This window comes from Calliopsis andreniformis, chromosome 5 (genome assembly GCF_051401765.1).
Source record: "Calliopsis andreniformis isolate RMS-2024a chromosome 5, iyCalAndr_principal, whole genome shotgun sequence".
NCBI classification, from domain to species: Eukaryota; Metazoa; Arthropoda; class Insecta; order Hymenoptera; family Andrenidae; genus Calliopsis; species Calliopsis andreniformis.
The window spans coordinates 18,007,505-18,030,884 of NC_135066.1; the positions used below are offsets into that span (position 1 = coordinate 18,007,505).

The 23,380-nt window shown below is 38.5% G+C and overlaps 3 protein-coding genes across 3 annotated transcripts; all 3 read left to right on the forward strand.

Moving 5' to 3' along the window:
• Window positions 1-398: 398 nt before the first annotated feature.
• On the forward strand, window positions 399-680 carry LOC143179650 (uncharacterized). Its single transcript, XM_076378964.1, has one exon. The coding sequence runs from the start codon at window positions 399-401 to the stop codon at window positions 678-680; it is 282 nt and encodes a 93-aa protein (XP_076235079.1).
• A 1,292-nt stretch (window positions 681-1,972) lies between these two features.
• Window positions 1,973-10,096, forward strand: LOC143179651 (uncharacterized). Its single transcript, XM_076378965.1, has 14 exons — window positions 1,973-2,013; window positions 2,056-2,066; window positions 2,098-2,253; window positions 2,452-2,491; window positions 2,539-3,031; window positions 3,654-5,723; window positions 5,998-7,558; window positions 7,621-7,673; window positions 7,729-7,832; window positions 7,878-7,885; window positions 7,961-8,074; window positions 8,462-8,676; window positions 8,831-8,878; window positions 9,755-10,096. Exons 1-14 carry the CDS (start codon window positions 1,973-1,975, stop codon window positions 10,094-10,096), a joined length of 5,256 nt encoding a protein of 1,751 aa, XP_076235080.1.
• Window positions 10,097-11,246: 1,150 nt separating this feature from the next.
• Window positions 11,247-12,624, forward strand: LOC143179653 (uncharacterized). Its single transcript, XM_076378966.1, has 7 exons — window positions 11,247-11,288; window positions 11,332-11,415; window positions 11,509-11,588; window positions 11,625-11,640; window positions 11,696-11,857; window positions 11,973-12,134; window positions 12,305-12,624. Exons 1-7 carry the CDS (start codon window positions 11,247-11,249, stop codon window positions 12,449-12,451), a joined length of 693 nt encoding a protein of 230 aa, XP_076235081.1. The 3' UTR covers window positions 12,452-12,624.
• Window positions 12,625-23,380: the final 10,756 nt, after the last annotated feature.

Sequence of the window (23,380 nt, forward strand, 5' to 3'; positions counted from 1 at the left end):
AGTGATTTATGGAGATGCATTTTAATCCCTGTATAATATAGCTGTCTTATACGTCAGATTTTAAATATAGATATCATTACTGAAATTGTTAGTTTTCTTATTAATGTTTGACTGAGGAATAAAAATGTATCATTTACGCTAGGATTTCAATCCCCACAATTTGAGATGAATGAAAGTGAAATATCTATAGGGAGAGCTGTAGCTATCAATTCTATAGAGAAAACAAATATAAATTACCTTATGTATCATCTCAATTTCAATTCTCTCTTGAAAGAATTAAAAAAAAATTCTTGAAAAATAACTTAACGACTCTAATTAGGACAGCAAGTACCCCAAAAGTCTGTAACACGATACTCCTAGCTTTAATAAAGGAAAAATGTTGAAAAGCTGTTTAGACAATGGAGGCACGTCACTCCCTATCTTTCTGCCGCTGCGGGTGCAACGCATCGTCGTCGTCTCGCGAATCGATGAATCCGCCGAACGAGCCGTGTTGTTGCTGCAGCTACAATCCCTTCAGCGACACTTCCAAAGAGTCGGAGATCCACGACCTCTCGTTTGCCCTGAGGAAGCTCAGCGTAATGAAGTGTCAGATGAAGAAGTGGCGAATGGAAAGGCTTCAGCTCGAGAGCGAAAATAGGTCTCTGAAACAAGCCCTCCAGTCATTCGGTATCGATGTATGATATTTCGTACCCTCTCTCCGCCTGACTGCCAGTTGGCTCGCGCCAAATTGATTAATTGGAATTCAGAGCAGATACTTTCTCGCCCGTGTTTCACTCGTTTCCGTACAAACGAGATCGTTTCGAAGGAACCGAGTGGTAGTCCGTACGACTAATGCTACGAAAGGGACGCGATACGAAACTTGCATATACAGTACCTCTGATAAGTACTCGAATGGTGTCACATGTTGAGAAATATACAGGTTTCCTTGTAGTAACTGATGTATATACTTTACATTTAATTAAACATTCTTCACATAAAAGTAAATATATAGTAATTACAGTAATTGTATTTTTAGTTGTAATTAATGGTCAGTCTAAGTACTAAATATCGGTTGCTACCAATAAATATATAATTTTCCAAGCTTGTGAAATCGTTCCAAAACTTATAGGCGATACTGTGCATGGTATAATATTTGGAAATTATATAGAAAGGCAGGCTGAAATTACTGATGTAAAACCTTTGTTATTTCTGATAATACAAAACATTGATGAATGTGTATTTTTATCAGTGTATGTATTATTTGGAAGATCATGTTTCTTTAATATTTCAGTTCTCTTTAAATGATAATATTCAGGATTTTAATAAAAATATGGATCAGCTGACTAAAATCAGAGTTAAATAATATAGACCTAAAACTTCAGTATAGATATAAACCTGCAGTAGTAAAAATTGTACATGTGACTTTGAAAATTTGTTTAACAAATTATTTTGTTTAGTATTTCGTACACTACTTCAGTGTTGCTCTAAAATACTATAATTACACCAACGTATTATATATCTTCATGATAATACAAAGTGAACGTTTTAAATGCAAGCCGTATCGTTCCCCAGACACACAACTTCTCCCTTTGAAATTCCGAGCGGTTTCTCTCGAGAACAGTACCCGCACGCGTGCTCTGCTCCGAATGTTTCTAAAGATTAGTTGTTTTCGTGCAGGTGTAAATGCGGATGAGATATTGAAGCCTGATCCGCTGCTGGTACACTCGCGGGAAGAAATCGAAAGGCTGCAAAATGCAAACGCGGCCCTTGAAGATAAAGTGAGGGATCTAGAAGAAACTCTCGCTGAACGAGATTGCTGCGCCGATCCGTGCGCCTCGGTTCTCTGTCTTAGGGAGAAGATGAGATTTTTGCGAGAGCGTTTCGCCCTCGAAAAGAAAGAGTACCGTTTCCCTAATTTTCTCACCGCCATGTGTTCCGTTTATTTGATTCTGAACGAGGAATTTAATGGCTGCTCAGATTCAATATGTAAAATATGACACGATTAATTAATGATTGGAGAGGACCATTGAACAGGTTTTAGAGGCTAATTGAGTTATGAATATTAACAGGTTCTAGAAGCTATTTGAGCTCTGAATATTAATAGGTTCTAATCTATAGGATGTCTCAATATCCAGAAGAAGCTTTTAAAAAATGATCATATTATATTTGGGCTAGCTGAAAAATTAATATTTCCGCGATTTCAACTGTTACTCTTCTATAGCTTTAAAATTCCTTTTTTTTTGTTATGTATTACTTTAAACAAGATACACCATAGCCTGAATCAGAAGAGACTCGCAATCTATTTAATTTAATAATTTTTTAAACCTCATATTTTATCAAACAAAAAACTTCAAATAAAATTCTATAAATTATATTAAAAAATGCAACCCTAAAATCGACAACCCTCAAAAAGCTAAAATCACTCAAATTCACCTCCCACAACTTCCAAACACCTCACATCACAACACTTAGAAAACCTCCACCAATTCTCAGCCTCTAATAATCAGATAAAGTTAAGAAATTTAATCTATCAAGCGATTAAATTCCATGTGTCCATAGATTGAGAGACGTAATTTCCGAACTGAAGCTGAAACTAGCGCAGACAGAGGAGGACGTCAGCTGTCCCGCGATATATCGTCTGAGAGCAAAGCTGCGCGAACTGATGGAAGGCGGTCAGACGGCGGACCAGCAGGTCTCAAAAGTGGTCGAAAGATCGATCGAGACTTTGGTAGACCTATCGAAAAGTTGCGAAGATCTACGAGCAGAGAACGAGCGCCTCCTGGCCGAACTGGCCGAGCTGCGTGCCGCGTTAGCTAGTGCAGAAACTGCCACGGCAGAAACTACCACAGTACCTGAATACATAGACGTGTCAGAGCTGTTGCAAAAGCTAGAGGACTGCGAGCAGTCTGTTGCTAACTATAAGAAACAATTAGAGGAAAAGGATAAGCTGATTGATTCTCTGAATAAAAAATTAGAGACTATGATCGAGCAGGAAGGTCTGCTGGACGAGATTGCGGCCATGAAAGAGGAATTCCGAAGAAAAGATGAAAAGGTATCGCGATAGTTTGAAACTGAGGCAACCGCAACGCGCCCTGCGCTTATTTAATCTCAGTAATGGAGTTGACTTCTTTCTTGTTCCGAAGTCTAGCGAATTAACTTTCCTGTTATAGAACCGCGGGAACTTTTACTTCGAAATGTTGTTAGTGGAACAGAGGGGTGGTTGTACGAGTGTATGGGGTGTTCACGTAATTGGTGTTCATTTTAAGTTATGGGAAGATAGAGGTGGAGATTTGTGAAGGACTAGAGCAATTCCTAAGATAGAACATTTTTTTAGTAGATATAGGTACATAAAAATAAAATATAATAAGGGTTTAACATAGGTTTAAAACCTGGTACAATATATATGTGCCATTTCTTTAGATAAAATTGCAAAATATACATATACCTTTGCCTAATCACTCACTTTGCCCATTTTATCTACCTTTGCTCACTTTTAACCAGCTTGTCAATTTGTGCTCATTTTTGCCTACCTCAGCCCTTTTTTCTCATTTTCCCAACATTATCACCTTCACATTATCTCCAATTTCTGCACATACATCCACTGTCAACTGATCACTAACTTACTACACCTTCTCTTTCTCCCCCCTAATCAAGTACCAACCCCTCCTTTCCAGATCACAAGCCTCCTCAACAGTCTCAGACAATCAGAAATCGAACTGCTCGGTATGAGAAACCTAAGAAATGAGCTCGAGAACCTGAAACCCGAAATATCAAGCCTTGAAATCGAAAAAGACAACCTCCTAGAGGAATTAAGTAAAGTTCGAAAGGCTCTGGCCGAAAGGAACAATCAGATAATCGAGCTGCTCGAGGAGAAGAGCAAGCTCGAGAAGAAATGCGAGGACAAGGTGGTAGCGATGCAGGCGACGATAGACGACCTGAACAAAGAGATCGCCGACCTGAAGGCGCAGCTGGCGAAGCTTCAAAACGAGATCGAAGGATGCAACGCGAGAAACGCGGAGCTGGAGAAGTGTTGCGCAGAAAAGGACGCTCTCTCGGAAAAACTGAAGGCTATGGAGAAGGAACTAGAAGCCATGAAGGAGCTGGCCAAGGAGAACGAAAGACTGAAAGCTCGTGTTGAGGAGCTGGAGAAGGAGAACAAAGGTCTGACGGATAGAATAGAAGAACTGACGAATTTAAATAACGTCCTGAAGAACGATTACGACAACATGAAAAGGGCACTGGACAACCTGGAGGCAGAAGTCAACAGACTGGAGGACCTACTAAACAAGATGACACAAGAACGAGACGCTCTATTGAACGAAAACAACGACATTAAAAAACAGCTGGAGAAGGCGTTGGCAGAGAACGAGAGCCTGAAAGCCGAGCTGAGTGACATCAACGATCAATTTGACAAACTGAAATCAGAAAATGCTCAGCTAAAGAGTAACCTCGAGAAAATGAAGCAAGAGAACGACTCGCTGAAGCAGGAGCTCGGAGTATTGAAAAGCGACCTGGAGAACGCCTTGAGGGAGTCAGAAGCGTTGAAGGCTGCTGGAGACATGCTGAGAACAGCAGATATGGACATGAAGGCTAAGGCAGAAAAGCTAGCAGCGGAGATAGAGGACCTGAAGTCCGAGAGGGACCGTCTAACAAACGAGAACGCTGATCTGAAAGCCAAAAACTCAGAGCTGCAGCAGAAGCTCGATGACGCAATGAGCCAAATCGAGAAATTGAAGTCAGAAAAGGCTGATCTACAGACCGAGATAGATCGCCTGAAGCAGGAGCTAGAGAAAGCCAGGAGCGAGGTGGATCAATTAAAATCCGAGATCGGCTCACTGAAAGCTGCCCTCGACAACTGTGTGGCCGAGATGGAGAGGCTGCGAGAGGACATCGCGAAACTCCAAGCGCAGCTGGGCAAAGGTGCAGAAGAAGAAGCGGCGTTGATCACCGAACTCGAAGGGATTAAGCGTGAAAGGGACAATCTGGCGGCGGAATTAAGCAAGCTGAGGAACGAGCATTCCGCTTTGCAGAACGAGAGGGATCAATTGAGCAAGCAATTGACCGACTGTAACGCGGAGAACGAGAAGCTGAGATCGGAGAGGGACCGTCTGCAAGCGGAGAACGATAAGCTGAACGCGGAGGTGGCCGCGTGTAGAGAGGAAAATGGGAAAATGAAGGCTGAGATAGAGCGATTGCAGGGGCAAGTGGAATTGCTGAACGACGAGTTAAATAAACTGAGAGCTCAGCTCGCCGAGGCGCAGAAGAAAATAGAGTCCCTCGAGCCGCTCGTGGCTCGTTTGCAAGACGAAAATGATAAATTGCGAAATGACGTGCGAGCTTTGGAGAGCGAAGTGAACGACCTCAGGACGAAGCTGGGCCGCGAGGGGGAGGCTAGTCAAAAAATGAAAGACGACCTAACGATGTTGGAGAATAAAGTGCAGGATTTAAGTTCGAAATTGGATCAATGCAGGGCGGAAAACGAGGCCTTGAAAGGGGAGAACCAGAGCCTTCGTACGAAGCTATTAGACATGGACCAGGAATTAGCTGGCTTGAGGGCCGAGTGCGCAGACTTGAAATCGGAGATCGCTGATTTGAAGAAGCTGATAGCTGAATTGCAGGACAAAATTAAGAGGCTGGAGGAGGAAGTAGAATATTACAAGATGGAGAGCTGTAAGATCAAATTAGATGTGGATAAGCTTAAGGCCGATCTTGAGAAAGCGCTGAAGGATCTGAGTGAGTGCCAGGTAAATTAACAACCTAATTTTAATACTTCATACTCTAATAAATATTTTACAGAGGTGCCTAGTTCTAGAAATAAAAATACTTTAGAACTTTCCAGATTTAAGAAGTTTTAGACTTGAATATTTAAATGTTCAAACATTTTTGAAAATTTGAAATTGGACACCTCTGTCTCAATTCAATTAAAAAAGAATTCGAATAATTATCTCAAATAAGTATCTTCTAATATCCAACTGTGTCACACTATCACATTTTTAAATAAAAACCGAATGCCAACAGGCCCTGAAGAAGGCCCAAGAAGCAGAACTAAATCGCCTGAAGGCAGAGAAGGCCGACCTAGAGAAAAAGCTCGCCGAGCTGACATCCGAATTAGAAAAACTGAAAAAAGCTCTCGAAGCAGAAAAATCCGCCAAAGACAAATGCAACGCAGACCTAACAGCGTTAAGAAACGAGCTGGACGCCCTGAAAAAGGAATTAGAAAACTTGCGAGCAGAGAATAACAGGTACAAAAGCGAAGCAGAGAACCTAGCCAAACAGCTGTCAGCCCTGAAGAGCGACCTCGACGCGTGCAAAGCAGAAGTCTCCGCATTGCGGGACGCTAACAGTGCACTGAAAGATGAACTAAACGCTCTGAACCTCGAGAGGAACAAGCTGAAAGAGGAACGCGACAAGCTAAAGGCCGAAGTGGATGCCCTGAAAGCTGAGAACGCCAATCTGCAGCAAGAGCGAAACAGGTTGCAAGAGGAGTCCAACAGACTCAGAGGCGAGGGTGATGGACAGAAAGTAGAAATAGACAGGTTAAAGTCAGATCTGGCTGCGCAGAAAGCAGCCGCCGACAAGCTGCAAACAGACTTGCAGAACTGCAAAGCTGAGAACGACAGACTGCAAGGAGAATTAAATGAAGCGAAAAAGGAGCTGGACAGACTCAAGGGAGAAGTTGATCGACTGAATCGCGAGCTTGAGGAATTGAAGAAAGCTCTCGCAGCTGCTGAGGCTAAAATCAAGAATCTGGAGAAACAGCTCTCAGAGCTACATGCTGAGAAACAGGAGTTAGTCAACGAGCTCAATCGTCTTAGAGACGAAATGAGTAATTTGAAAAACGAACTGGAGAAACAGAAAGCTGCGGCAGACGCAGCCGCGAAGGAGCTGGCGGCCCTAAAGGAGGAACTGGCTGCTTTAAAAGCAGAGTTAGATAAGACTCGCAACGAGAACGTGTTGCTGAGAAACGAAAATGAAAAGCTAAAGGTTGAGTTAGCGAAGTTGAAAGACGAAGTTGCGGCGCTGAAGTTGGAGAACGAGAATCTGAAGAAAGAGAATACGGCTTTGAAGAAGGAAGTCTCAGGGCTGTCGTCAGAGTTGGCTGTAGTTAAAGAGAGACTAGCGGATGCAGAAAATCAGATTAATAATATGAAGAAGAAGATTGCTGATCTTGAGGACACTGTGAAGGAGTTGGATAATTTGAAGAAACAATTGGAGGATGCCAAAAATGAACTGGCTAGATTGAGACCTGAACTGGATAAGCTTAGGTCAGAGAATAAGAGGCTGCAGGATGAGCTGAGCAAGGCGGAAAATGAGTCGAAGAGATTAAAGGACGATCTGGAGAAGTTGAAGGCAGCCAATGAGAAACTGAAGACTGATTACGATAAGTTGCAGTCAGAATTAGCTGCAACAAAGGAAGAGAGAGATAAGCATAAAGATATGAATGCGATGATGGACAAACTGAAGGCAGAATATGAGGAGCTAAAAGCTGAGAATGCGAAACTGAGGAACGAGCTGAACAATTGTCGGGAAGAGAACGAGAAGTTACGCAAAGAGCTGGAAAAGCTGAGGAAGGCTACAGGTCTGATAATTGGAATAATAGAAATTCCTAGGTTTAAGAGTTTATTGATCGAATTAAATAAGAGAAGCTTTTAATAATATTGCTTTATAATTTTCGGCTGACTAGTCAATTGATTGCTATCTAATTAGGATACTGAGAGAATAAGATTCATTACTGCACTCTAGTAACAGAACATTAACACCTTAAAGTGTCTCTCATTATTAATATCAGTCTCTTTAAGCTATTTTATTTCTTATGTGAAAAGAGACCACACGATTATCAAAATTAATTTACCGTCTAACTTCGAATATCCGAGATTCTAGTAATTAAGATCGCTCAGTGTCTACTGTATTAATCGTCGTTGAAATGTTACTACGTCGTTCCCTTTTCATGACTCATACATTGTCGACGAAATGAATGCAGTGAGGACGGTGGTGCCAAAGGAGACGGAAATGGACAAAGATATTTTGGATGAATGCGGGGATTTCATTAAGGCGAACGAATTACTGAGGGAAAAATTTGAAAGGCAGAACCAAGGTAAAACCTTTAAAAGACTCTTTGTTCGACAAAAAAAAAACGATCCTTATCATTTTATTGCTTTTTCTGCGGAGGATTCGTATTGTCGCTCGTGAATGACAGTGAACGCCGACGTTCAGAACTTTTAATTGGTGGTATGCTTGATATCTGAATAAGTTTGTCACCTTAAAAGTTTCCGTGGAGGGGTGGATGGTAGAAATGTAACTGCGAATAGCTTCCGAGTGCCTTATGAAAGATTCTGAAGGGAAATAAGTTGACAAGTATGAAACTTTCCGTTTCGTCATTTCACGTGCACAGTAATATCACCAAGATTGACTGTCAGAGACCCTCGAACCACTCCATTTCTTTTCATTAATTTATTTATTGTTTAATCGGTTTTCAACGCAGGCGTACAACGTGTACGTGATTTCATCAGTTATTTGGAAGGGAAAGTTGAAGTGGAGCCTCAAATGGCAGACAAGTTAGATGAAGATCCATCAATTGATCCACAAATGAAACAAGAAATTGCAGACCTATTTAAGAAAGCTCAGGAGCTGTCTGACAGTATTTATCAAACAGAGCAGGAAATCAAGAATATTGCTAATTTGATAAAACAACTTAAGGTACGGAATACAAAGCAAACACTGATTATAGTTATCTGATCGTAAAGCAAAATACTCAATGTTTCTTCAGAACTTTTTAAAGGGTATTATTTTAAAATACTGCTATGTCAGAAAACGAAACAACTAAATACAAAAATTGTATTACATCTTACAGGATCTTGCTGATAGTCCAATGGCATTCGAGGCCAATGCTTGGCTGAATGTAAGTAAAAATACAATACTAAATAATCTATTTATAAATATATTACAAAAATTCATCATTCACTACATTAATCTTTTCATATCTCACTAAAATATACCTAACATATTGTAAAAAATTATAACTCTACACTTAACAGTACACAAAACACACAGAAATGATTACATAAAAAACTTATACAATCAAATTTAATTGTACCCATATTTTCCACGTGAAAATTTTCATGACCAATAATAAGTTCGCAAGTGATTCACTGATATACTGTCGAAACGTTATCGTATTATCCAACGTTTGGGTATCTCGTGTGAACTATGAGGTATGATGCAGATTAATGGTGTAGCTTAATATGTGAATGAACACCGATTGATCTAATAAATCATTCCGTGCTTCAGGAATTAATAAATTCTCCCGCTATAATGCAAATCCCAGTCCTATATCTCTCAGCACGTACTACTATAATCCAACGAATCATTATCCTCATGATTTCGTCCAACTATCAAAAACTAGATATCGCTGGCTTCCTTATTCCAGCCCGATTAGCAAAGCTTATTATCTACGAACGACAGTGCTATCGATTACCTAGTTCCTATTTCTATTAATTAGAACTCTATACCATCATGTTTCATGTATCATGGCACGATCTTTGGTTATTATAACCAAGGAAATTTTAGAAGAAAAAACGAAAAAGAGAAAAGAAAAAGAGGAAAATGGGAGAAGAGACAAAGGGGAAAGGGGAAAAAGAAAAATTGAAAAATACAAAGTATTTTTATACCTCTCGAACTGAACTTTATCTGCTTCCACCTGAACCAACACACTATATAAAAAATATAATAAAACACAGATACCTCCCACTCACTTAATATGCATATGTTTTTTCAGTCGTTGACACTGACACAGTTAGCAGAACTTCACGACAAAATTTGCTCACTAACATCAGAGATGGTGCAACAGGATAGCAGCGCAGTGCCATGTCGCGGGCCCACCTCAGCGTCGGATCCAGCGAGAACCGAGTACAACGTTTTAAACAAACGGATTGCCGCTCTGCAGAAACAGATAGCAGAGAAGCAAATAGAGGCTGGATGGAAGCTTCAGGAGCTGAAACGATCCTTGCGGCAGGAGCAGGCCAACCTAATACGAATCTCCGAGCAAATGAATTTAGAAAGAAGACGCAATTTAGCTATGCAACTCACCATGGATGGCTCCTGCCCCTGCAATGATTAAATTCATCGAGAATCACATAGCTAACATTCCAACAAGTGACTTTGATACTTGATACACGTTAAATGTCTATCAAAATGACTGTTTCTAATTACAGCGTACAGTGATTACCGATGTAAGTGACGATAAATAAAAAGTGTGATGTTTCAGAAGTTTCTTGATTTGTTTGTTCAGTACAGAGCGTATGAGAGTTGCTAACGGAATCTTATAGGTTCTACATACCTAGAGGATTATTCTTTTGAAAAATCCTAATTCTAATTTCGTGCCTACGTTACTTATATCACTAAACTAATCTACCACTATCAACTTACAGTTACGTCCCCTATATACTCATACTACATACCCCATCAAATTTGCTCAGAAGTGTCCTAAGACCTAAGACATCCAAACATCTCGAGCATCAAACTCCCAGACACTCAAAACTTGACACATTAAATGTAACACACCTGAAGAAGACCATCCACATCAAAGAGACAGTCACCATGTACTTGCAACTGCTGCAAACAGTTCTTAAACAATCTTCGAACAGCGCAAAGAGGCCAGCTGTCCCCAGATGCAATCTAAGCCGACATCGGCAGCGATTGTACCGTTTCGCGATCGTATAAATTATTTCTGCCCCAGTAATTTAATCGCGCCACACCGGTTACACCCTAATTAACGAAGCGAAAGGGTGGCCTGGGACCACGGGGAGGATAAACGGGGAAAGGGAAAAAACGCGGTCGAACCAATAACGGGCAACGTTCTGGAAAACAGTTACAGCTAATAACGGGCAAATAGATTCGGCATGGTGCGCGCGCGTCTGTTCGATTTTGCGCGCGACAACGCGATTTCCTGTTTCGTTTCGGAGGTCGTGTTGTTCGATCGAGATTAATTCAATTGTACCGCGGTTCGCATCCGTTCCCACGACTTTATCAGGATCTGTTGTCGGTGTGCGCGTGTCGCGTGTGCACGCCCGCGACAGTACACAGTGAATATCCAAGCGACAAAGAGTACACGTATCATTGAAATACACGGCCAGATCAAGTGGCAAATGAATTGACGAAATCCGTTTAGCTGTATGTGCATTGGGCCTAAAATCGCAACGAAAGCTCGCAAAAAGGTACAACGTCGTTGACAAACAAGTTGCAGAAAGGCGTTGAATAGACCTATAGAAATGTTCTCGATTTTTGTAATCTGCGCGCTGTGCTGGTGTGACGTACAGGTAAGGATACAATTATGCGAATATCGATATATTAAAGGGAAATTTAAATCCCGAAAGATTGGAAAAAGGATTGCTGAAGTATTTATTTTATACTGAAATTGTTCTTCACAACTTTGGGTTGGTAATATGAAAACACACATTTTAAATAGTGACGAGAATAATGCTCTAAGAATTATAATTCTAATATTTTGAACAACGTGTAGCGAATTCTTAGTTGAATAAAAAATCATTTGTTGCTCAAGAAGAATTCGTCTTCTTCCAAATTTTAGATCAAAACATTTTTCCAATCCAAGGGTATTACTATTAAATAAAAGCGATATAAAATTGCAGCTTGTCAACATTTCGTGTAAATTTTCAATGTTTTTCGATTAATTATTCTAACTTTCCATCGTTATCACAAGGCAGACCTTGACATTCTTCTTGAAGATGGTGATTGCGCCTACATTAACGAGGAATATATTGATCCAGAAACATGCGGCTTTGAGGTGAATGAAAATAGCGAATATGAAACTTATTTAAGTACCAACATGGATATCTTGAAAAAATTACCCGAAAATACGAAGGTATATAATTTGAATGTTTTTAATGACAAAATAATGAAGGTTCTTTTGATATTTCGATTTTATACATTTACAATTAGCACGTTATTAGAATGTAGTAGTATTGAATTCTTTACAGATACGAGGAAATATCAACGGAATCGAAATGGGCGAATACACGATCGATATGGGTCTTCATGTAGAAATGAAACTTTGTGATGTAGCTAACGATCCTAACACTATAGCGGTTCCCATGGCAAAAGCAGTTGGCTTTACTCCTGAAAAATGTCCTCCCGAACCAGTATGTATAATATTAAATATAACACAAACGCGAAAATGCAATTAAATGATTAATTAACTCTGTCAATGCCGAAATTCAAATTCTTGTTTTATTATTTCTTATAAAAAAGAAAAATTAAATATTGAAGTCATAGATGAAATAACAATGATTAAAACTGATGACGATTTCAGGGGAAATACGCAAATAGCAATTTTATGATCAAAAATCAAAATGGCCTGCCAGAGTCATTTCCGATCGGCCAGTATTTACTAAATGTTACGCTACTAACTGAGAAAGAGACAATAGTGGTAATTCACATTTATTTAACGGTAATATAAATTTCTGTGGAACGTACTTTCAAATACGACGATTGTATTAAATTTTAAAATGTCCTCTTATATGAAAACTACAAAATAGAAATTCATCTGCAAGTGTAAAAAAGTATTTTTCATATCACTTCTGAAACTTTCCACCGACCATTAATTTAAAAAACGGTGACTAAGCGAGCAACATCGTCAAATAAAAAAAAAAAGGAAATTTTAATTCTTTTCGATTTTAATGTGAAAAAAATTCTAAGTATTATGGAACTGTATTTAAGAACATATACGAATATTGTTAGTCTTATTTTGAATAAAAAAATGTCGCTTATAAATGCTCCAATTCTAAACTATAATTTGTTCTATAAATTCAAATATTATCTTTAAAATTACTTCTTCAATCGATACCATTGGAAACTATTGGATTACATTTCAATAGCGAATAGAGTCGCGAAATAAGATAAATTGTTAGTATTGAATAATATTTCCGACGTAAATCTTAAATTCACTTACCGTGACCAGTGGACGTCGGCGGGAAATGGAGTAACGAAGAGGACTTGGTTAACCTAGTCAGTTTACTTGTCAGTTCATGCCATCACCAGAACCCACATGAAGAACTCGAACGTAAATGAACACCAATGGTAAATGCACACGATTCACATATAAACTCAAAACACTTTTCATGATTTTACGACTGAATCTTGCTCGACTCGTAACTGCTCGTAACGCGCTTCTTCACTGCGCGTTCTCTTTCTCTCCTTCGAGCAGTGCCTACTTGTGGCGCCACTAGTTACGCTTTAAATCTTTTAGCGCGAATATTCAAACTTCATATAAGCGCAATGCATATCTACAATGATGAACAAAACGAGTGGGATTACAATCTGTGTATATGTCTAGTAGTAATTACCTTACTAGGTATTTTATCCAAAATTGAGATACTATTCTCTACTGCAACATATTCCATCTCCCATAAAGCAGATCTTCCACAATCTTTTTCTGTACAACTAAAAGTGCACCTTTACCCAAAGTAATTACCTATACAATTAACCAGAATCACGACATTTACTCAAAGATTGCTCAACTTAAACAAAGTTACAGAAAAACCATATCCAAATCCCAAACTCAATTTCAGCTCTCCACTTTGCAGGCTCTTACAGAAACACCCTTCCCTTTGTATTTCACCTACCCTCCCCTTATTTCACTCAAACAAAACTATTTAACAGACTATTTACGAACAGACCATCGTCGACGGCTTCAAAAACACCCGATCAAAAATAATCGTCGATATTCTAACCGAGGCGAGGGTGCAGCGCGCAAAATCGTTTAACCGACCACAAACCAGCTGGCAATTCAGCGCAACATTCGCGTGGCTAAATGGATAATTTATGTTACGTCAACAGACACCGAGGAACGCAGGTTCACGTACGACGGGCGTTAAATGTATTCCCAAAAATTCCTGTTGACCTCAGCAAAGCAATCTCGTGCGCGGCCACGTGTGCGTATTCGGAGGCGTGTGCGAGCAGTTCGGTCGAGCAATTATTTGGCCTCGCGTCACATCCTGCGGACGTCGCGACGGCCTGGCAAAACGAACAAGACCCTGAAACGATATCGTAAATTTATCTTTCGGGCTACGTATTCCGCTAGCTAGCGATAACTTTCCCGCCAGCCGAGGAGCAGCCGAAAAATACCGGAAGCGAGTCACGTTATGGCCGCTTTGTCGACCAACTGGGCGCATGCCAATGTTACCGGTCGATGAGCTGTTCCATTTGGTATTCTTCCTGATACGGTCACGCGACAGGACATTGAAAAGGGGTACGCTTGGATTCGACAGGGAAGACGATTTTTATCGACACCGGGCATGGTTTCTCACAGAGGGTTTCGATTTCTGATTGCGTCGTATTAGGGGCTGAGAGGAATGAACCAGACGAGGGGAAGGGTTTTTTGTGATGGAACTGCGTGGCATTGGAACTTTTAGCATGCTTTAGGTACAAAGGACAGGATTTATTGAAACGGGGAATTAAGAGAAATCTGATTAGTCTGCTAGTAATATGAATATTTCTTCCATGAAAGCTATGAGATTTTTGTAAATTTGTTTTTTAGTTACTTTCTGCAATATTTGTGAAGATTCTTTTGTTCTGAATCGCTGTCAGAAAATTCGTATTACTTAGGAGATGGGTCAGAAACTCATTGTTGAGTATGTGAAAATAATAGAAAAGAAGGAAATACAATTTTGGGTCGAACACAGAATAATAATTTTAAATGAACGGTATAATTAAGTGATCTAAAGAATATTTAGAGTACAAACAGTGATTGAAATTCAATAATTTCTTTTATAACTCACGTAGAAGTATTTAAGTAGTATAGCTGTAAATATGGACCGACCGAAGTAGTCGACTTTGAAATTGCGACGACAATTACACCATTCTGTATTAACTTCTTAAAATTCAGAATCTTGAATATGTAGCAATAACATTTGTTAACAATATATGAGATTTTAACATTGTTTTCATTTTTTAAACCCTTAATCTTTCAGAATCCTTAAATAAAATACAAAATAGAGATTCTCCAGAATCTAATTTTATATAATTCTATAACTATCTAAGCAAACATTTAACATGAATATTAAAAATGTACAGTACTACTAATTGTACCATCTTCAAAAAAAAACATGGTCCAATATAATTTCCTTTTCGTGCTGCACGCAAGGACTATTACAGTCTTATCCACATCGAGAAATATTGCAATATTTAACTTCAACCCATTGAGAAACATCACATTATAATTATTACAAATAATTACATATTATTAACGTTTGTATGAGTAATAACATTTATATGTGTATAGCAACAATGGAAAAATAATTCTTAATGACCAAATTGTGAGAGTATAAAGAGAACCAAGTCAACTCATTTCCAGACGATAACAACTTCTAATAAAACCATGGCTTTTATAGATAAATAACAAGTGAAATATCTCCGCTATAATCTTTGTATTCACTATATTAATCTTACACCTGCACGGATTGAATAATTACAGAATCTCTATTTCACAAACACGAGAGAAGTTCTGACTACACGCACATGTTTTTCTGGAAACAACATAAAGATTGTGTAAAGTAAATTATGCTGGGTTCTCGTAGACGAGAAGCATGGAATAAAAATTAATAGAGTAATGCATTACGACGTTTTTTACTTGACACGATAACGCTGTAGGCCATAACATAAAATATTAAGATCAACTGAAAGATTTAAAATAAAATTTGAAGAGAAAGTAATGCCTTCGTCCCGTATATCTTTCTTCAGTTTCATTAAATATTATAGGTCCGATGATAAAATACAGCGATACGAATGGATGGAGTATTATCGTTTTTATACGTTCCTTTACGGTTCAAGTGCAAAACGTGTAATTCAGAATCGCACACGGCGAGCAAAGTTTTAAGTTCGTCTGGATATTACTTGGCAAATAGAGAACGAAATGGTTTCTGAGTTATCCAACAATCTTTCATTCAACTTCACATTCCAACCCCTATTTCGTTTCTCACCGACGACACGAATAAATTTATCGCGTTTGAATATCTCAACTTTTTTTTTGCCCCGCCTTGGGAACGATGTCTGGGTGTATTTAAAGTTGAGAGACGACATTATTACCGTACTCTAGCTGGAGCTTTCGCCATTTTCAAATTAATGGCTTCTCGTGGAAAACAAGATGGGAAACGACGGTATAATCAAACACGGAATAACTCTTTTAACAGGACTAAATTAAAACTCCAGAATAAATGTATTTATCTAGAATAAAAATATTTTCTTTGAAGCAGTGCGTACTCTCGATACACGTTTCACGATTAACTGCGATTCACGCGATGCAAAGGGAGATTTAAAAGAACGACAAGGACTCTTCCCATCACTAAACTAGAAAAAAAGACTTACGAAGACAACGAATTAGGGGAGGGTCTGGAACACTGGCAATGCAAGCGCGAAAAGAATCCACTGACTAAAAGGGTAATCTTTTCCTTTTATAAACACGAACAGGGAAGCGATTCTACCATTTTTCTTTGTCCACTTCCGTTTCTTCCTCCGCTTCTGTTTGCCTCGTCTCTGCCGAGGTTACTTTGATCGCGTCTCATTGGACGGACAGGAAAGCAGGAAAAACTCCATTTCCGGGGCTGAGGTAATGAAGGACGACGATGGCTCGGACGACAGAGCCATGGGACGGAGGGACAACCGAATGTCTAATGTACGATCCTCTGTATTGGAAGAGAGTTTCTTCCGTGATGCAAGTCTCGCGATGGGAATTGTCCAGTGGACATCTTGTCCATTTTCGTGTCGAAGGTTCCACGCGACGATTCTTAAGCTCTGTTACGCTTGCATTCTTGAGAAAGAGAAGAAACCTTTGATCTCACCGAGTCACGTTTTAGACAAATACGGTAACAAATGTTAAGCTGAACTGTGTTTAACAGAATCAGTAAGAGTCGACTTTGTAGATTTAACGATGCTGCTCTTAGTGCAGTCAAGCGACCTCTATTAATTTTACAAGATCTATAATAGATCCTACAAAGTCTTCTGTAATGTATGTCCAGAGAGACTGAAATAATAACAATCCTTCTTTTATAATATAATTATCTTGTGTATGTATAGTGAACCGTACTGAAAATAAATATTTATTAATTCTTATAGTTACCTTGTAGTATCTTTATTCGTTCATGCTTATATCTATTCATACTTTCTAGCTAAGTAGCTTTGTTATCATTGGTTCTACAGAAAGAAACAGAGGCGACACCCAGACGATGGCTGGAAAGCGACTGAGAAATTGGAAGGTTAAGAGGTTACTTATTGATACCATCTTGATCAACCTTCGAAAGGAGGAGGATCGTGATTCCACGAAGAATAACTTGAAATAAATCAATAATTTAAATAAAATAATAACTGCAATAACAATTTTTGGCACATATATTGTTAACAACAATTTCATTCATCACCTCAGACATATTGTTGATAACTATCATTATTAAATAATGAAGACATGAAAAAATTTTCCACATTTTGGTGTTTCATTTATATTTTACCAATTCTTGAATGCTCATAATTAAAAACCAATGACTCAACACAATTATTTCATTATTCTTCACTTTCGACTTATCTATTTTAACATTTAAAATCACTTTTCAAATTTCCCCCACACGTAACCACCCTATACATGCTACCAAAATGAGAATATCAATATGTAACAGACATAGCATAACATATGAACCACCAAGCGCTCCCACGATACCGTGAAACCAGCCACTATGCATTGCAGTCTACACACTGTAACAGGACAATAACACAGTAGGGATGGAAAAAATAATCTCCGATTCAGAACCAGAGTTGAACAGCAGTCTTCCTCTTCTATCTCGCCGAGAAAATGGAGAGAGATAGTCAGCGTTTTGTGCCCTCTTTTAATGACCATCCTCGCGGAACATGAATCGATACGCTCCGCAACGCAGATCCCCGGCGGGCATTCATTTAATTAGCTGGCTTCGACGAGGAAAGAGCAGAGGCAGGCGCAGGAGGAGCTAGAGGAGGAAGAAGAAATCACCGAAAGTAATCCAGTCGCGAGTAACGCGACCACCTCGCATTGTTACATCCTCCACTGTTCTTCCACCCTCGCAGGGAATCGAAGAGGACGCGTGCATGGATACGTACTCGCGCATCGTCGGTTCGTTATACCATCAAAGGGCAAATCGAGTTCTCCACGCAAGCACTATTATTAAATGCAACATGCAAACGTGTTGTGCAACATTGATTTTCCCTAATTGCCCCTTGTTCGTGACCCGTTATGGCTGACTTGCCGGCAAATCATTACCGTAGATTGTCCTACGTTCGAGGGGGTTAGTTAATATACATTGTCGTTTAATTCGTTTACCATTGTTGGTCGAGTATGAAACGGAAAGGGAAGAATACAACTGGATCTTGAACAGGGAATTTATCGTCGCGTGACTTTTTTTGGTAGTTGAAAGACAGCTGGAAATGAGGATGAATTAGAGCTAGTGAAGGAGGTGGTTCAGAATCATGGGTCAATCGAGATGGCGGAGATTTTTATAAAAATACATCCTTTATAATAAATTAAAATATTGTATTGTATAAAAATCAATACAATAAAAATAAAATTTGTCGATCAAAATTCTTCCATAAATTCTTTCAGAAGAGTAACTTCATGACCTCTGAACCCTCCTTTGTACCTTGCACCTGAATAATAAAATAAAGTCGAAAATATATTTACTACATTACAGGACTATTATTACAATTATTATCTAACTTATGTTTCTTATAAAATGAGTACACACAATCCAAATAGATATCTTTGAACTCTAAATTAAGATTTGAATTCAAGATTTAACAGTTTTATAAATTACTTTAACAGTTTAATTCAATACTTATGAACAAGACATGATGAAGCTAATACAAGTTTCTAGTGTTGATAGAAAGCCCTTGTAGCAGAACAAAATTTTATGACAATAAACTTGATATCCATAAAACGGCACGGATGCACGTGAGACTTTATCTTGGACGTGAGTTCACTATTTCGGTAAAATACTGTTTCGTATAACAAGTGGAAAATATTTCATGGAATTTATTTCATCCAATTGCGCGCAGTTGTGATAAAGTACCATTTATTGCACGTAAACCGTACCTACTTTGGTGGAGATTATATCCGGCATCCCTGCAAATAATATTTTATCGAATTGTCCTCTATTTTGCGAAATACATTTTTAGTATTTGCAGCATATATATGTACGTGTATTAACTACATTAAATACTGCTTATTGAGCACTACATATTTAGAATATGTTGTTATTCTCTGAAAAGTAAGGTTGCTCAATAGCTGCTTAAACGTTTCTGTTTCCTAACTAGAGGCTGACATAAACATGAGTAATTATTGCTAAATTAATAACAAGAACAAGTAAATTCATTCAACAGAATTTACTTTAAAGTTTACTACATTCTAATGAAAAAAGTAATATGCAGGAGGACATTTATGTCAAATATTCATTAACTGTAGAAGTAAATGAAATAAGGAGGATAGGACATATTATGTCTCTGTAGATTATTTACAGACATTATATCTCTGTAAAATTAATATTCTAATTATCATTTCACGATCTCTATAATATTTTTCGACTCTTTTGAACGTTAAGTTTTCTTATTAATAAAGGAATTGCATCGGGTAACCAGTGTTAAATGAAATTCATTATAGTAAACGATTTGCCGAACTATGCCCCTAGTTATTGCATTGTCAAGGATCCAAGATTACTTCGCCATAATGTGTAGTGTCACCGTGCTATGCTATTATCGTCCTTCCCCGTGAAAGCGTGGTAGCTAAAATTCTCTAACATAAGATTATTTCAGCAAAAAGCCGATGCTCGCTCTGGTAACATAGTTCCTGCTCATCCATCATCCACTGCCAGTGGTGCGGGGTTGGCCACGATGCGGGTTGCGCGTGGGTGGACAGTCTTCGCACCCTTCCCAGCCGCCCTTTTCTTCCACCGAAAACTTCGACCTCTGACCTCGGATCCTCGACAAATTGTCTGCTCCTGGCAGCTACTTAGTTATCATATCACGTATTAATAGGTGGTAAGGCATTTAAATGATATTAACGATTTAGAAGCGACGTGGACAGTACGCAAAGTATTCTTGGCACAACCTTGTATGTAAATTCATATAGGTTCAGGAATAATTCCAAGTTGTATTTATGTATTGGTTTTTTATAGTGAAGTCATTTTTTAGATAGATTAAAAATAATGAATGCGTACACGAAAGAATGATAGTGTGCGTGTGTATAGTATGCTGGATAAAATTAAGAATGTAATTAGTGCTAAATTGGTTAAAAGGAGGTCTATAGATAAAATTCGATTTATTTGTATGTCGTTATTAAACACGAGTAATTTTGCACAAGTTCTTGTAATGATGATAATTTGAAATCACTTGAAACGAAATTTAAAGCTAATTCAAAGTAACGTTTCCAATGAGTTCGTATTAAAAGGATATCCATCAATTGCCGTTCAGTTTTAAATCGACAAACATCACGGGTTTTCGTTAATTCTCTTCGATTAAATTAGCCACATAACGTTTAATATCACTTACACCTGAACGTTCGTAATGCAATAAGAGCTGTCAGATACTGTAAATTACCGATCATTATTGCTGAACTAACATAAATAAACTCGAAATAACGAAATTATTAAAGAACATTTTGGAAGTGAAAACTAATCTGAAATTTTTCTAAAAAGAAATACTTAATTTTTACAATTTTACTCTATTTTAGTAATTTTAATTACGTCCATAAAATTACACGCAGTATCACAGAAGGTGGTCTTCGCTCCTAAACAAATCAATCGAGGGTGGTAAAGTAAACTGCAAAACGGAATACACCACACCAAGGTAGGGACATTGGCAAACGTCTAAATAAATACGAAACTGTTTACATAAATTGGAAGATCTTGCTTTCACAGTGATCCTGCCAGTTATTTCAAGAGAAACCCTCTAAATGGGACACGTTATATGGTGTTAGCACTCAGCTCACCATTTGAGATCGGCCTTCAAGGCTGCTTATTTTACTAACGTTATCTATTCTCCTTATCCTCTTATTCATTCATTTTTATATTCAACAAGACAAGTGTAGATAACTACAATTTATTATACCTAAGTTTACAGTTATGCTTTGATAGAAACTATAAACCTTACTTAGAGGGATTTGGGAAAGCTTAAATAAAAAAGAAAATAATAAAAAAACTGATCAGAGAATAATTAAATACTTATAAATCACTCTCTCTCGACACTCTGCATTCACGCTATTTAGCGATTTTAATTTCTACTTTACAAAGACTTTATGGATGGCGAATTTGGAGATGCTAGAAAAATTGTGCTGAAATAGAAACTACCACATTTATTTCCTTTTTTATTTTATGTAAAATTCACAAATCATAGGTACTCACACCTAAATGTCACAATATTTTTAGTTATATTACACAGGGGTGGTATGACAATATACCAAAATTGAACTCTTACGGTGGTGCATGATGCATCCCCGTATCGCTTTATCACTTTGCCTCATGCAACCACCGTCCACTCGTGTGTCTGCCTCCCTCCGACTCCTGCGAGCTTAATGAGCGCACAATCACCTTCTCCATCGCGATCCATGGAAGCGTATTTCCGGTGACGAGTTAGCGCCAACACGCTCATCCTCGTGAAAAGCCAAACAGCCCACTAATTAACAAAGGTTCAGAGGAGAGAGGGGTGGCTATTCTCGCAGTTCTGTCTCCATATAGAAAGGAGCATATCAAAGGACAGACTAGGATTCTGCCCAACTGATGCGTTGCTAAGTAGCCGAACTTCCTACTCTGAAATCGCATCGGGATTGCGAGCAATTTACCGAAATGACGGCCATTCTTGTTCTCAAGAAAGAGTATTTTGCCGATGCTTAAATATAAGTAACGCTCTTCGCTAATAGTTCCAATACATGTATAGGAATGCTGTGTAGAATGTTGAGTTTTACATACAACATGTTTCAGTTTCATGAAAATCGGTGAAGTATCCCCTTTTCTGCATAATTACTAATAGTACGGACGAACCCCTTCCAGTCACTTGCGTTGAACCTCACGAAGCTCAATTCTTCTACCAAATTGCTTATCTATTTAAATCTCCGTCAGAGACCAATTACATATTTCACAAACACTATAGTTCCTTTTTTAACTTACTTCAGTGATTAGTTCTTGAAGTGACCGTTGTACAGGAATAGAGGACGCTAAAAATACTTTCGAATTTCTAAGTCGGTATTGCAGTTTTACTGTGCATGAAATGACAGTGCAGCGCTACGAGTGGGAAGAATTCAAACTATAAAACCGGCACGAAATTAAATACAAGATGCTCTGATAAGTTATAACAAATTGATAAAGCATGTGCAGGAAGTCAAACGGGCAATAGAAGCAATAAATTTAAAATTTGAGCAAACGGGTGGCCGTGGATGACCGGGGGTCAGGGATGACCAGTGGTCAGGGATGACCAGTGGTCAGGAATGACCAGTGGTCAGGGAAGACCAGTGGTCATCTACTAGCTGTCCTCTGGTCAGTCGAGTCCAGGGTAATCCAAAGTCCAGGGCCCTGGAAGTTCCGAGGAGGGTCTGCAGCCGCAGAAGGAGCCATGGCGAGTGAGACACTCCTGGCAGGAGTATCCTGCTCCTACAGGGCCATTTATACTGTCTCAGGGAAGAAGGGGAACCAATTAGAAAAGTTCTTTGGATAGTAGGAATTTCAAGATTGATCTAACGAATGAAACTGTGAAAACTTGATATTTTCCATAAAATTATCACCTCAGCAACAATTTGTAGTACAGATATTGATATTAACAATCACACACAGTGTGTACTTGTGACATTTGTAATCGTTAGTTAACAAATGTGGAAATTACTAACTTCTCGTACGTATTCTTCCTTCGATTACCGATTACTAAACCACTTTGATCACTGAACAGTTTGACTATTAATTAGATTTCTTTAACTTACTAGGAATAAGTATGAAGGATAATTTAATGGAACACCTTGTGCATTGGGTGGTATGGTAGGAATATTTTCTCGTTTATTGACATTACCAGCATCAGAGAACACAATGTGTTTCTACATCTATCGCTTAAAAATCGCAGAGGGTACTCGAAATCCAAGAGTTTTTTAAAAAGTCAGTGTTCAGATTTAGAGGATTATTCAACGAAATTTTAATCGATTTTATTTTCAAGAAATCAGTATTTCAGAACATGAGACACGAAACTTCATAAGCTGTCCAGGCTGTATACTCGTCTGTAGTCTATCGTTATGCAATGCATACAGTTTTAGTGTCACACTCGACATTATCGACTCAGCTTAGAATAATATTCTAGCGCTATGAGTGAAAGGAATTAAGATTAGATATTACCCAAAACATTT

What these genes read in the sequence shown, in the direction of transcription:
- LOC143179653 (XM_076378966.1), top strand. Translation starts at nt 11,247, where the DNA reads ATGTTCTCGATTTTTGTAATCTGCGCGCTGTGCTGGTGTGAC. An exon ending in AATTACCCGAAAATACGAAG is followed by an intron (nt 11,858 to 11,972) that starts GTATATAATTTG and finishes AATTCTTTACAG; the next exon opens with ATACGAGGAAATATCAACGG. An exon ending in AAAAATGTCCTCCCGAACCA is followed by an intron (nt 12,135 to 12,304) that starts GTATGTATAATA and finishes TGACGATTTCAG; the next exon opens with GGGAAATACGCAAATAGCAA.
- LOC143179650 (XM_076378964.1), top strand. Translation starts at nt 399, where the DNA reads ATGGAGGCACGTCACTCCCTATCTTTCTGCCGCTGCGGGTGCAACGCA.
- LOC143179651 (XM_076378965.1), top strand. Translation starts at nt 1,973, where the DNA reads ATGACACGATTAATTAATGATTGGAGAGGACCATTGAACAG. An exon ending in AGGATCTGAGTGAGTGCCAG is followed by an intron (nt 5,724 to 5,997) that starts GTAAATTAACAA and finishes GAATGCCAACAG; the next exon opens with GCCCTGAAGAAGGCCCAAGA. An exon ending in ATTTGATAAAACAACTTAAG is followed by an intron (nt 8,677 to 8,830) that starts GTACGGAATACA and finishes TACATCTTACAG; the next exon opens with GATCTTGCTGATAGTCCAAT.